At 39.0% G+C, this 14,436-nt stretch overlaps 1 protein-coding gene across 1 annotated transcript in view; it reads right to left on the reverse strand.

Moving 5' to 3' along the window:
- Window positions 1-14,436, reverse strand: part of LOC127435655 (ankyrin repeat domain-containing protein 26-like) — a 58,317-nt gene that overhangs the window by 36,804 nt on the left and 7,077 nt on the right. Inside the window, 10 exon segments of the mRNA XM_051689285.1 lie at window positions 105-404; window positions 783-803; window positions 910-954; window positions 1,032-1,107; window positions 8,556-8,605; window positions 9,274-9,363; window positions 9,606-9,705; window positions 10,310-10,374; window positions 10,467-10,593; window positions 13,393-13,595. Coding sequence (XP_051545245.1) covers window positions 105-404; window positions 783-803; window positions 910-954; window positions 1,032-1,107; window positions 8,556-8,605; window positions 9,274-9,363; window positions 9,606-9,705; window positions 10,310-10,374; window positions 10,467-10,593; window positions 13,393-13,595 — 1,077 coding nt within the window.

The raw sequence follows: 14,436 nt of genomic DNA on the forward strand, positions 1-14,436 counted from the left end.
TATATGGATCCACGTCCTGACAATCAACACAAATTCATTTCAATCAGACACTTTGAAATTAACATCTTGAAATCTTGAGGTTTCATTACCACAAGGAGTTCTACCTTCACTTTCTGGTCTTTGGTTTGAGTCCAGGTGCAGTCGTGGCAGTGGTCGCAGCTTTGAGCTGGTATTTGGGTTTAGAGATCGTGGACTAGGTAGAGGTGGTGTGGTTGAGGTTGTTGGTTTGCTTTTCTCTGGGCTGGCTTCTTTATGTTCCCTGGTGTCCATGTCATGCTCCTGGGGCGTGATAGGTAGCGTAGGAGCAGCTGGGTTTTCATAGAGGGGTTCCTCCTCCGGCTTATAAACTGGAAAGTTCTTACTGGCCTTACTGGTGGTGCTGGCAGAGTCCCAATCAGAGGCATCTGTAAGGGGCAGTGAAAATAACGTGATAAAATGCAGACCTCAAAATGGGAAAAAATATGTTTTTATTTAAATTCTGCACTAAAAGTCCTCTCCAGCTAAGCAGGTACACGAAAAATATTATTTAGTATGGAGCTTATCTTTTTGCCATTTTGCAGACATTTTACTCTAGAGGGAAGACTGAAAATTATGCAGAGAAATGGTTGGAGTGGATCTGGGAAATGGCACAAGCTAGATTCAAACTCATGTAACCCATCACAGCTTAACGTGTTAGAGCATATTATGCACTAATTACTAGGCATCGGATCTGAAAATAGCAAGCATCAGCAGAACTATAAATGTCCTACAGAGGTATGCAGAGCACACAAGCATTTGAGTACCTGAAGGGCATTGACGCTTTGCTTTCGAGTCCAAAAGACAAAAAGACAAGCACATCAGACTTACAAAAACAGACTTTCAGTGTGACATTGGAAGATTGTTTTCGTGAAGCAAAGATATCAAGATTACCTTCAAGATCATCAGCATCTCCCAAACCAAGTTCTTCCATCAGGTCTGTAAGAACAGAGATGTTTAAATAAGAGAAACAACCACAAATTTCACCCAATAGAAAGTCTAAACTGATGGATTACCTGTTTTCTTATCAGCTTCCTTTAAATCCATCAGCTTACTAAGTACAGACACTGGCTCCCTTTTAATCACTTTGGGCTGAAAAGAAAACATGTTGCATTTGATATCAAATTTAACTCAATTTATATATAAAAAAAATCACAGAGGCAGAAATGTAGTGAAATCACTTATAATGTCTTAGGTGAGCTATCTATATTTTTTTGCTTTATACTTTTAAGTAAAAGTAAGATTACATTCACATTGAATTAGACTGAAAGAATGTTCAGCATTCAAAAAATAACTGGCAACAATACCATTTACATTCTGAATTGTGATTGGTCTTCTTTCTTGCATTTAAAATTACTATCTTAAAGGAATAGTTCACCCAAAAATGAAAATTCTCTCATCATTTACTCACCCTCATGCCATCCCGGATGTGTATGACTTTCTTTCTTCTGCTGAACACAAATGAAGATTTTTAGAAGAATATTTCAGCTCTTTTGGTCCATACAACGCAACTGAATGGGTGCCAAAATTTTGAAGCTCCAAAAATCACATAAGTCAGCGTAAACGTAATCCATGTGACTCCAGTGGTTAAATCCATGTTTTCAGAAGCAATATGAAAGGTTGGGTGAGAAACATATCAATATTTAAGTCAATTTTTACAAGAAATTCTCCTTCCTCCTCAGTCAATTCAATCTTCACTTTAACTTTCACATTCTTCTTCTTGTGTTTTTTATGATTCGCATTCTTCATGCATACGCCCCTACTGCGCAGGGAGAAGAATTTCTAGCAAAAACTGACTTAAATATTATGCTGCCTTTAAGTGCATTTTGGAGTGTCAAAATGTTGGCACCCAACTGCATTGTGAGGACCTACAAAACTGAGATATTCTTCTAAAAATCTTAATTTGTGTTCTGCAGAAGAAAGAAAGGCATACTCATCTGGCATGGCATGAGGGTGAGTAAATGATGAGAGAATTTTCATTTTTGGGTGAACTATCCCTTTAAAGGTTACGTAAGCTGCCTGTCAATCATTTTGCGCATTCTCATAGTGTTGTAGTTGCAGTGAATTATTGAGGCTTAATGCCATTTATAGTCAAGTCATTTTTATTTGTATAGTGCTTTTCACAACACACATCGTTTCAAAGCAGCTTTACAGAAAATCATGCTTTAACAGACAATGAAACTGTAATATCTATAACGTCTTAGAGTCATCATTGTGTAGTTTGATTAAATATGATTGTAAAATGAACACAAACTCCATAAGATGTTGGTTAATGGAGAAAAATAACCTTGGGAGAAACCAGGTTTACTGTGGGGGCCAGTTCCCCTCTGAATATACAGCATGAATATAATGCCAATATTAGTTATTTATGTGCAGAGCAGGTCATAGGTTTTAAGGTCCAGTGTATAAACATAGATTTTGTATGAACTGTAAGATTAATGACTGATGTCTTTGAAGTTCATCCTGGATTAACTGCAGAAGTTCACATAGATGCATTGTCCTTTGTTAGTTGGCTAATGAAGACTTTTGTTGGCAATTAATTGATAGTCTATGTATTCCATTTCAAGAGTATAGTCCATCATTAGACCAAGGTGATGCAGGCAGAGATTAAACAGGTGCATCACAGTTCAACCAGCAGGTCATTACAGTGAGGTTAGGTGGGGTCCATCCTAAATCCAAGGTTCAGGCAGTGGCATATGAAGTATCCGATGTCTTTCACTTGGAGTTGGCATCAGTTCATCCTCTGAAGTCCATCGTAATAGACTGAAGTGATGTCTGGCAAGCACCGGCTGTAGTTTGTTGTCATCACTCAGCGACACGTAGCACTGGAGTCCGACATGAAGCAGAAATGGAGCTGGATCCAGCCGGTTCTGGTGACCTCAGGATAGGAGTCCCAAGGTTGAGACGGAAACAAATAGAATAATATTAGCGTAGATGCCATTCAATTTATTGCAGAGTTATAGATCATGAGAAATGTTTCTGAGAAATGTTTCTATTTCCGGCAGACCTAACTAAAACAGCCTAAATGTGAGTTGATGGATAAATTAGGTGTATGACTGGCTAAATAAATGAGTCTTTAGTCTAGACTTAAACTGAGTGAGTGTGTCTGCATCCCAAACAGTGTTAGGGAGACTATTCCATAGTTTAGGAGCCAAATATGAAAAGGATCTACCTCCTTTTGTGGATTTTGATATTCTAGGAACTATTAAAAGGCCAAAATTTTGTGATCGTAATGAACGTGACTGAATATAGCATGTCAGAAGGTCACTTAAGCGCTGTGGAGCTAGACCATTCAAATCTTTGTATGTAGTTAACAGAATTTGAAAATTAACACGAAATTGAACAGGTAGCCAATGTAACGATGATAAAATGGGGCTAATATGATCATATTTCTTGGTTCTAGTCAGAACTCTGGCAGCTACATTTTGAACCAATTGAAGTTTATTTATTGAACTTGCTGGACATCCTCCCAGTAATGCATTACAGTAATCTAGTCTTGAGGTCATGAACGCATGAATTAGTTTTTTGGCATCAGCAACAGAGAGCATGTGTCGTAACTTAGCAATATTTCTGAGGTGGAAGAATGCTGTTCTACAAACATTGGTAATTTGATTTTCAAAGGACAGATTGTTATCAAATATAACACCTAATTTCTTCGCTGTAGAAGACGACGTGACTGTACATCCATCGAGAGTCAAATTATATTTTAGCGGCTTATTTTTAGAAGTTTTTGTTCCAATAATTAGTACCTCTCTTTTGTCGGAATTGAGTAGAAGGAAATTTCTGGCCATCCAATCTTTGATTTCATTGATACACTCTGCTAATTTGGAGAATTGTGAAATTTCATTGGGTTTAGAAGAAATATAAAGTTGGGCATTGTCGGCATAACAGTGGCAACTTATTCCACAATTCCTGATAATATCTCCCAAGGGAAGCATATATAAGGAGAAAAGCAGAGGCCCTAACACTGATCCCTGTGGCACTCCATACTTAACTTTTGTTTGATTTGACAATTCCTTGTTTACACATACAAAGTTGTAGCAGTCTGATAAATAGGACCTAAACCATGCTAATGCAAGTCCACTAATGCCAACATAGTTCTCCATCCTATTCTAGAGAATGTCATGATTTATCGGGTCGAAGGCAGCACTAAGATCTAAAAGCACTAGAAGAGAAATGCAGCTGTGATCAAATGATAAGAGCAAGTCATTTTTAACTCTGATGAGTTAAGTCTCTGTACTGTGATGGGGTCTAAATCCTGACTGAAATTGTTCATATATACCATTTCTCTGTAGAAATGAACATAGTTGGGATGGCACTACCTTTTCTTGTATTTTCGACATAAATGGGAGATTTGAAATTGGTCTATAATCAGCCAATTCTCCATGATCAACCTGTGGCTTCTTAATAAGCGGTTTGATAACTGTCATTTTTAAGTTTCTTGGGACATGTCCTAAGGATAGTGATGAGTTAATAATATTAAGAAGAGGTTCTGAGATTACAGGGACTACCTCTTTTAAGAGCTTAATTGGTATTGGGTCTAACATACATGTTTTGGCTTTGAAGTTTTGTTAGCTCTTCATGACCAATGACAGTGAAGGATTGAAGTTGCTTGTGAGGAAAATTATGAGACACTGTTTTCTGAGGTGCTGTGACAGTTGATTGCATAATTCCAATTTTACTTCTGATGATTTCTATTTTATCAGTAAAGAAATTCATGAAGACATTACTATTGTGCTGCGACAGAATATCTGGTTAAGTCAATGCTTTATTCCTAACCAATTTAACCACAGTACTGAATAAACACCTAGGATTTTTGAGGTTATTTTCTATGAGTTTGCTATAATATGCTGACTTGGCAGCTTTTAGTGCCCATCTGTAGGTACAGACACTATCCTTCCATGCACCGTGAAATACCTCTAATTTTGTATTCTTCCACTTGCGCTCCATTTTCCACTTGCGCTCTCTTGAGAGCTTGAGTGTGATCATTGTACCATGGTGTGGGGCTTTTTTCTTTAATCGAAGGGGGGCGAAACTATCAAGGGTGCTAGAGAAGACTGTATTTATATTTTCTGTTATTACATCAAGTTCTTCTAGACTTTTTGGCTTATTGAGTATGTGAGACATTTCTGGAAGATTATTAGTGAAGCTATCTTTAGTGGTCTAAAGAATAGTTCAACCTGAACGATAGTGTGGTGTAGATTGAGTGACATTAGCTTGTGGCGGAGTGGAAATGTGCCCTCTCACTTTAAGGATCCGACACCAATCCCTAATAGCACAGTATAAAATGGCTGCTCGTTAAAGTGAACCAGGTGTGACAGGTGTGGTAGAAAACCAACTGTGCAGAGACGTTTGAGGAGCAAGTTTTGCCATTGTGTACTGTGAGTAATGGGAACGCCATCGGAGGAGAGAGCACAAAACCAAAAAAGGGACTGATAATCAGCGCTTTCTGCAGCATGGTGTAGCTAGAATTATATACCAGGACAGAGCTACCAAACAAGCAACTCAAGTTGATGAGGAGTGGCATGAGTACAGAACCTGACCCGCCGAAGTGCTCTACTACTACAGAGTTTTATTAGAGATAATTTTCAAAAGCTAAAGGTCGTTTGATCTTCTGACCTTCCTGGATTCCCTTATTTTTTTTACTCTTCCTCTGCGCTCCTGCAACTATTGCCTCACATGGCCTAGGTACATGCAAACTCTCCAGACTCAATGCAGACTCATTCCCCTACCCCAAAACATCTGAACACATATTCTCTCACACACGCACACAAACACACACACAGCAACATTTTGATTGTTATGGTATTTATTTATTTTAATCATATGGACTATTGACATTAAAATTTATCTGTTTGATTGGTAGTTGTTTTTGGAATAAACAGACCAAGGATTAAGTTACTGATAATTGTGTTTTATTTCTGTGTTTTATGAGGTTTCTTGTTTTTGCTGTGATCTGTGTTTTTTTTAGAGTGCTATCCAGGGTTAAATTATTGCATGTTGACAGGCCAAATCCTGTCTGGCACCAAAATTTCATTTAAAAAACATTTGCTTAAATTTTGGGGCCGCCACTGTTACAAGCTGACTGCAGCAAACAAGAGACGAGGTAATGATCTGAGATGTCATCACTCTGTGGTAGAATTTCTATAGTATCAACATCAACTCCGTATGACTGAATGAAATCTAGCGTATGATTATGCCGATGAATTGGTCCTGTCACATTTTGTCTGACTCCAAGAGATTTGAGAATATCAATAAACGCTAAACCCAATGTGTCATTTTCGTTATCTGTGTGAATGTTTAAGTCACCAACAATTAAAGCTCTACCTACAATAACTACTAGATCTGATAGAAAATTTGCAAATTCACCAAGGATACCAGAATAAGGCCCAGGTGATCTATATACTGTAGCAAGGGCAAAAGACAACAGAGAATTTTTATTTATATCTGACAGTGTCACATTAAGCATTATTAGTTCAAAAGACTTAAACTTATATCCTGTCCTCTGAGTAACACCAAAAACTTCACTGTAAATTTTAGCAACACCTCCTCCTCGACCCTTCTTACGAGGCTCATGTTTATAACAATAACCTGAGGGAGTAGATTAATTTAAACTAATATATTCATCCGGTTTAAGCCAGGTTTCAGTTAAGCAGAGCGCATCCAAACTATAATCTGTAATAATTTCATTTACAATTAGTGCTTTGGTTGAAAGAGATCTAATGTTTAGTAGCCCTACCTTTATTTGATGTTTATCTTCAATTTATTTGTTTTTTTTTCAAGTTTGAATTTAATCAAATTTTTTCTAATTGATTTAGTGAGGGGTTTGTGTTTGGTAGTTCGGGGAACAGACACAGTCTCTATATGATATCTAGGTGATACAGTCTCTATGTGTTGTAGTTTATGTGACCTGTGTGACATCTGCTTCCTGACCTGGGCCCCAGTAAATCAAATACTATCATTATTAAGACTATGAGCCAAATTACTAGAGAGGAGAGCGGCACCTTCCCTGTAGGGATGGACTTCGTCTCTCTTTAGCAGGTCAGGTCTACCCAGAAACTCTTCCAATTGTCTATAAATCCTATGCTATTCTCCGGACACCCCTCAGACATCCAGCCATTCAGTGACACTAATCTACTATAAACCTCGTCACCACGATGAGAAGGGAGGGGGCCAGAGCATATTACAGTGTCTAACATCATTTCTGCAAGTTCACACACCTCTTTAACATTATCTTTAGTGATCTCCGACTGGCGAAGCCAGACATTGCTAGTGCCATCATGAATAACAATTTTAGATAGTCTACGTTTAGCATTAGCCAGCACTTGTAAATTTGATCTGATGTCAGACGCTCGAGCCTCGGAAATGCATTTAACAACAGTGACTTGAGTCTCAATTTCCATGTTCCTCACCTATGACCAAGGCTCTTTCAAAATGATTCTCAGTTGGTGCATCACTGAGTGGGGAGAATCGACTGGAAACCCTAACAGGGATGGAAGAGTGGTGTCGCTTTACTGAGCGAGTATGCCGCCGAGACGTCACCCAAACGCCCTGCTGCAGGGGCTCTACAGCCGGAGCAAAAGTGTGTGTGTTGCTCGCTGTACTACCTGCATCCGAAACAGTATCTACCAGCTTCTCTTTCTCACTGACCTCCACTAGCATTTGGATGCATGTCTCTAACTCATTAACCTTCTCCGTCAGCCTGATTCCTTACATTTATCACATGTAAATCCCTCACTGCTGATGGAAGAAGCTATAGTAAACATGTGGCATGGAAAGCAGGAAGAAATAACATGAGCGGATGGCATGACTTACCGCAATTGTTTGTTGTTGTTGTTGCTGTTCTTGAGCGGCGAGGGTTTGAGATCGATGTGGTTTGATGTGGTTCCTGATCAGAAGAGCTTTGAGATTGATGCAATAATCCGTGTAAGAACACAAATCCACGCAGTCAAGACGTGAGATGTCGACAAGCGAAGAAAAAAAGAACAGAGAAAAAGGGTGCGCGTGGTAAAATACGCACAGTTGAAACAGAAGGCAAGCGGAAAAACCCGAAGCACGCGGTAAATGGCAAAGGATAAAATGATGAACGTATAAGAAAAATAAGCAATGCTAAGCAGGCTAGCAAGCTACGAACACAGACTCATGCAGCAACCAGAACAGCCTTAAAAAAGTCTTATCTGGCTTATTTTTATGCCATGTTGTTCATAACAGTTGTCCGTTGAGGGCGCTATTTTGCTGCTGTTGTTTTAAACAACTGCTTCTGCTTGGTGTCGGTCTCAATAAAGCTCATTTGGTATCTCTGGAGTGCGGAGTTTTGAAAAAGAGGGGGCATGGCTAATCCAATGGCTCAGCTTGTGGAAATTCCAGAAAGGCTAAAATCGCTTACAGCGCCTTTAAGTTCCTTCCATCTATCTATATTTTGATTAACAACTTTTCTACTAAAAATGTAACACTATTGTTTTGCGGCCATGTAAATTCTTACATTACTTTCAAGAAATGCAAATCAAGCTTAATAATTGCAATTTTAAAGTTATGCTTACCGGTATTTCTATTTCCTTCTTTTTCTCATCCTCCTCATCATTTCTTAAAACTGAAAAGCAACAGGGTATAATATTTAAATCTATCATCAAAAACTAGAACAACAAAAATAAATATCAATGGACAAAGACAGGTTTCAGTGCAGCAGATGTGCAGGCATGCACATGCAAAAATGGAGGTTCCCTTGATGCCTGTGAACTGAAGCATTAGAGCAGACAATAGAAGAAATCTTAATGCAACCAAGTTGGTTATAAAAGTTTAAAAGTGGCTTTTAGTCCATGTCTGTTAGCTTTGAGGCCATATATAAGTAGTGCACTCCTAAAAGTTGACTAAATTAACTTTTAGCTGACATATGCATTAAAAATATCGTTTTTGTCTAATCAAATGCTCTCTAGAACAAAAATGTGAAAATATTTAGCAATTACTATGTCACTATCAGACTGTTTATCTTGTAAACATGTGCACAATAATGTACCATCACCACTATTAGCAAGTATTAGTTGCACATTATCAAAGTTTAAAGCCTCTCTACAACATGCCATGTCATATCACATGCCATGAATGCACAAATGACAACAGACAAATAGGAAATCAGAGATTGTGATCAGAAAACGGGGTGTTAATGAGACGACTGAAACAGAGATGCTGCAGGGGATTATGAGTGATGATGACTAATCCAGCAGGACAACCGCAAATCATGAAGCAGCACAGAATGCCTACCCATCGACCTGCAGCTTCCAGACTGGCCTAAACTTCTCAATACATTAACGTTCCTACCTCCTCTTACGAAGGAGGGAACGTATAACAAGTCTACAAAGGAATTCAATGAGATTATGAAATGCCAAGAACAAAACCACTTACACCCTGCATTATTAAGCATGGCATGTTTCTTCATCTGTTAAGCAGAAGCCATGAAAATGTAAATCTATTCTGCATATTTATAAGCATGAAATGGTTGCAGAAGGCAACAGAGACAAAGCTATTTTGGAATTCCACTCTAAAATATAATAATATTTAAGCATTGTAAAAAATATAATAACTGGTAATAATACCTTCAAGGTTCTCCTCATAAATACTGGTCATGGATCTATGTGATTTGGCAGGAGTGTGTGGACTACTGTGTTGTTTTTTCCTTGGGCTCTCAGAACCAGACTATGAAGGGAGAAAAATTAGAACACATCAGTATGAAAAGCAATCACAGTGAACATTTAGGGCAGGGGTTCCCATTCTGTTTTGTATACTGAACACATATGACCTAAATTATTTATTTAAATTACCCCTAGTGATTTTTCATAATATTAATCTTTCAATAAATATTCTGAATTTCACAAAATTTTCACATTTATTTGCAAATAACTACAAAAAATGTATCAGTGTTCTTTTTTACGGTTGTCATTTTATGAAAAATAAAATGTATTTTAAAATGTTATATTTAATTTTATATTTTAAATATCACATCAGCATTACGATCACAATCCCCCTTGCAGTTCCATCATGAACCACTAGGGGTTTGCGAACCCTTGGTTTGGAAGGCCAACTTTAAGTCAAAGTATACTTCTTATACTAGTATACCCTAGTCTTTAGGGTGATTGTAAAGCTATAGGCATGGGTACATTGCTATTATGTCAGGGGTTTAAACACAAGGCAGGTGGGAATACTTACTATCCGAGCCCTGAACTTTAAGCAATGTCAATTTCTAAACTGGATTACTGAATGGAGATTTCACCAGCTTTGCTCTTATATGACTGACACACACCTCTGAGTCCCAAGGGGAATCGTCATTTTCATCTTTCTTCTCAAGGCCTAACTCTGAAAGGAAATCTGAAAAATCCATGTATAAGGTTAGTCACAAAGATGACTCAAAACTCATAAACCATAAATATGACATGGTCACCAAGTGAACCAAAATGTACCCCTTTTATTTCCTTTTGAAGTTCTTCCGTGTTGAGGACCTTTAGCGCACATTTTTTCTAGTCCTTTCTTCTCATCCTCCTCTTCTTCTTCTCCATCCTCCTCTTCGTCTTCTGTGGAGGCTTCCTCCTGTTTGCAGAAGATTAGATTCAAACCCATACAACCTCAGAGCAAATATCTTTGAATCAAGACAGAGCAAATTAGAAGCGTGGAAAACAAACAGGACATTTTCAACTAGATCAATTGTGAAAAAGAACAAAAAAGAAACAAGCGGGGAAAGGCAACGACAGATTTATCAGGGTTGTTTATTCAGTTTTTGATTCCTATTATGATTATAAGATCCAATAAATAGACACCAAAATGTAGCTACCACATCTAGAAGCTATAATTACAAACCACAGGTCAACACCTACTATCCACAAGCTACTTCAATTCTAATCGTCATCTCCTGAGTACCTGGAGTGATTCTTGCTGAGGAATGCTTTCTTCCATTACCGACTCATTTACAGAGTTCTGCTCATGCAATTGCTCATTTCCTTCCTCCTTTCCATCTTCTCCATCAGAATCAGAAATTAGATCAACTTCATCTATGACTGTGTAGGGAATGTCTTCTTGAAGAGTTGGTTCTGCTTCAAGCACCTCTTTTGGACTTTCATCGGTAAACTCTAGAGAGCTGTCGCCCTCAACAATAGAAGTAGGGCTTGAATGACGAGGAGATTCTTGATTTCTAGATTCATTCATAACTGTCTTTGACTCTTGGTCCAAATCCTTTGAGAGGGAATGGATAAACGTTGAAGGTGATGGACTGTTTTGATAAGAATTTTGAGGACTTGGTCCAGCAGACTGTCTTAGACTTGGGGATGAAGTGTGATTAGGAGTAGGTTTTGTTGGGGATTTTGGATTTGCTGGGATCGGGTTTCTTGTACTTGAAGGCTTGGGACTACTTGAGAGAGATCTCATCAGGTATGGTCTTCCCAATTGTGGTGGACTTGACGTGGTGGAATGCTTTGGGCTTTGTGAAATACTACTCCCAGAGAAATTTGGTGAGGCAGTGTAGCTTTGTCTTGAGGGTTTTGGACTGGGGTTATTCTCACCAGAAGAGTCTAAGATCCTCTCCTCAGATAAGGATTTCCCTAATTTCCCAAAAGGATTCATATGGGAAACCCCTGTGATAGTCTGCGATTGGCTTACACTTTGGACATCAGGACATACATCAATGCATTCATCCTCTTCCAGCACAGAATCATCGCCAGAGATGTCAGAGTTCTGACCCATTTCAGAAACTCTGACTGATTCACTTGCAAAGTCATACTGCATTTGCTTTACTTGGCTGTCTGAATCTTCACTTTTACCTTCCTCTTTGCTGTCATTTATTCTCTGGTCTTCATCACTTTGATCATCACATCCGATAATCATGGACATGGGTAAGTCTTCACTGTCATCATTCTGATCAATGTGGCTAGGTTCTTCATGTAAAGGGCTCTGGGAAAATTCAAAAGATTCTAAAGATGGCCTCTTTAAAGCATTGTCATCCTGAACCAAAACTTCTTGATGTTTCTCTTCTTGATCTTCCTTGAGTTTAAATGGTTCTTCCATGTTTGGTGCTTCATCTGCTTCAGGTGTTACATCACTTTTATCTGAGACAGACCCCCAAGAAACCTCTGGGCTATCTGGTTCCTTCTGTCCAAGCAGTGCTAAAAATAAGTTTGGTAGCTTCTTCGTTTCAGGTTCTTCTTCCTCATCAACATCATCACAATCACCATCATCGTCATCTGCAGCAGTTATGGCCTTCAATTTAGGGGATGTTGTAGGAACATTGGGGCTTTCAGGATTAATAATTTCATTGCTAGGGTCAAGATTATATATTCCTTCAGTTTGTCTTAGCGGAATTCCATCAGTTTCACCTTGGGTGGACTGAAGTTGTGGTTCTTCTTGGGTTGTCCCTTGAGAGGCTAAATGTGGATGAATGCTTTTCCCAATTCTCAACAACTCGTCATCTTCGCCATCATCATCATCCCAATCATCTTCATCAGCTTCATTTGGACCTTCGTTTTCATTTGGACTCTCAATTGGAATTCTATCTGATGTTCTGCACACACTCTGTAAAGATGTTCTGGGTTTTGCAAGAGGATCTGGATCTTCATTGGCCTCCTCATTTTCTTCCTCATCAGAGATTCTCGCCTCAACTCTGACAGCTGACACAAGACAACCATCCTCTAAATCAAGGATCTCTGGAATTGCACCTCCATGAAGTAATGTTTTAGGAATTGTTTGCGTCACATCCTTTAGGGTCTCTGGAGCCCCTAGATCTACATGTTCCCGATCTGTCCTTACCTCCAGAAGACTGTCCTCCAAGACAGTGTTCTCCATTATGTCCCTTCCAGGTTGACTGATGTTCTGAATATTTTCATCAACCTCAACTTTTATTTGACTTTTTATTTTGAGTTCTGTGGTACTGAGAGTCTCAGTTACATCTGGGGTCATGCTTTTTAGCAAGTCAAGAACGTCTCCTGTCTCACAAACCACAGCTGCTTTAGTTTCTTTGTCTTCGTCATCTTCCTCTTCATCTTCTTCCCCAGAATTACCATCATCATCTTCACCATCCTCATTTTCATCTTCATCATCATCTTCATCGTCATCTTCTTCTTCTTCCTCCTCCTCTTCTTCACCATCATTATCATCATCATCCTCGCCTTCGTCATCATCATCTTCACCTTCATCATCATCTTCGCCTTCTTCAGAGTCTTCTTCTGGACTTTCATTACCTTCTATGTCTAGTTTACTAACAGAGGGTAGCTCTGTTAACTCACTCTGTCTGCCTGCCCCAGCAGCATGGAATGGGTTGAATGAGGACAGATGGAGAAAAAGGTGGAGAAAAAGAGGGTGAGAGTTAGAAAATGTACCAGACAGAGACACAGTGAGGATTACCTTAAGGGTGCTGCTGAAGGGGGTGGTGCTCATCTGGGGTGAGTAGGGTAAAGAGGCAGGTGAGGGTGCTACAGGGGGCTGGGTGGAGGTGCTGCTGAAGGGGAGGGGTCTGGATAGAGGTGGGCACTTTGCAGTCTCGCCTTCACTGTCTGGCTCGGACTCTGATCCACTCCAGGATTTGTCTGCATTCCTATTGGCTATGACTACAGGCAGAGTCAGTATAAGTAGGAGGAGAAAGACCACTTGTAGAAAAATGGAAGGGAAAAATCGCAATGCTCAATATGCCGGCTATAGGAAAGTCCAGCCTTTGAGTTAAAAGAACCACTTTATTGATTGATGATTAAAGGAACTACAAATTCTTAGGGGCCATTCACACCGGACGCGTCTGTCTGCACTGTTTTTTTTTTTAAATATATATATATACAATTTATACATTATATTGGCATTTTTCGCCTTTAGTAGATAGAAATTAGTGGAGATGTATACAGGAAATGACAGGAGAGAAGAGCGGAATTTGGGTCGCTCAAGATGCTACTGTACCAAATGTCGGAGCACTGCCCTAAAGGCTTTGGCTCTGACATCTGCACTGTTTTTGTTATTATTTTCTATATAAACATGCGCTAGACAGACATCTATGACCATTGCACTGCGTCTTGCTGTTTTTCAAAGTTTTGCGCAGGAGTGCCAGTTCAAGGTAAAAAAAACTTCAACAATTAGCTTTTGTAGTGCAAGAACGTGTTCAGTCTGAACGTCCACTTAATGCTCTAAAAGGTAAATGCATATTAGCTAGACCATCCAAAACAAATAAAAAAAATCAAGCCAAATTTATGATACCATTTTATGTTATTAAAAACACAAGCTCAGCCAACAGTTTTGAAGATTTCAATTTTTCCCCATTCAAGCAGATAGGACCTGTAATTGCATGCTCTATAACAAGAAGATAGCTGCAGTGGACCCGGACCAACTTGCTTCAAAGGAACTTTGCTGCAGGGCAGGGTCTTCAAATTACTGCACTGCCACAATGCTTATAGATGTCACAAAGAA

The sequence above is a fragment of the Myxocyprinus asiaticus genome, chromosome 46, assembly GCF_019703515.2.
Source record: "Myxocyprinus asiaticus isolate MX2 ecotype Aquarium Trade chromosome 46, UBuf_Myxa_2, whole genome shotgun sequence".
NCBI classification, from domain to species: Eukaryota; Metazoa; Chordata; class Actinopteri; order Cypriniformes; family Catostomidae; genus Myxocyprinus; species Myxocyprinus asiaticus.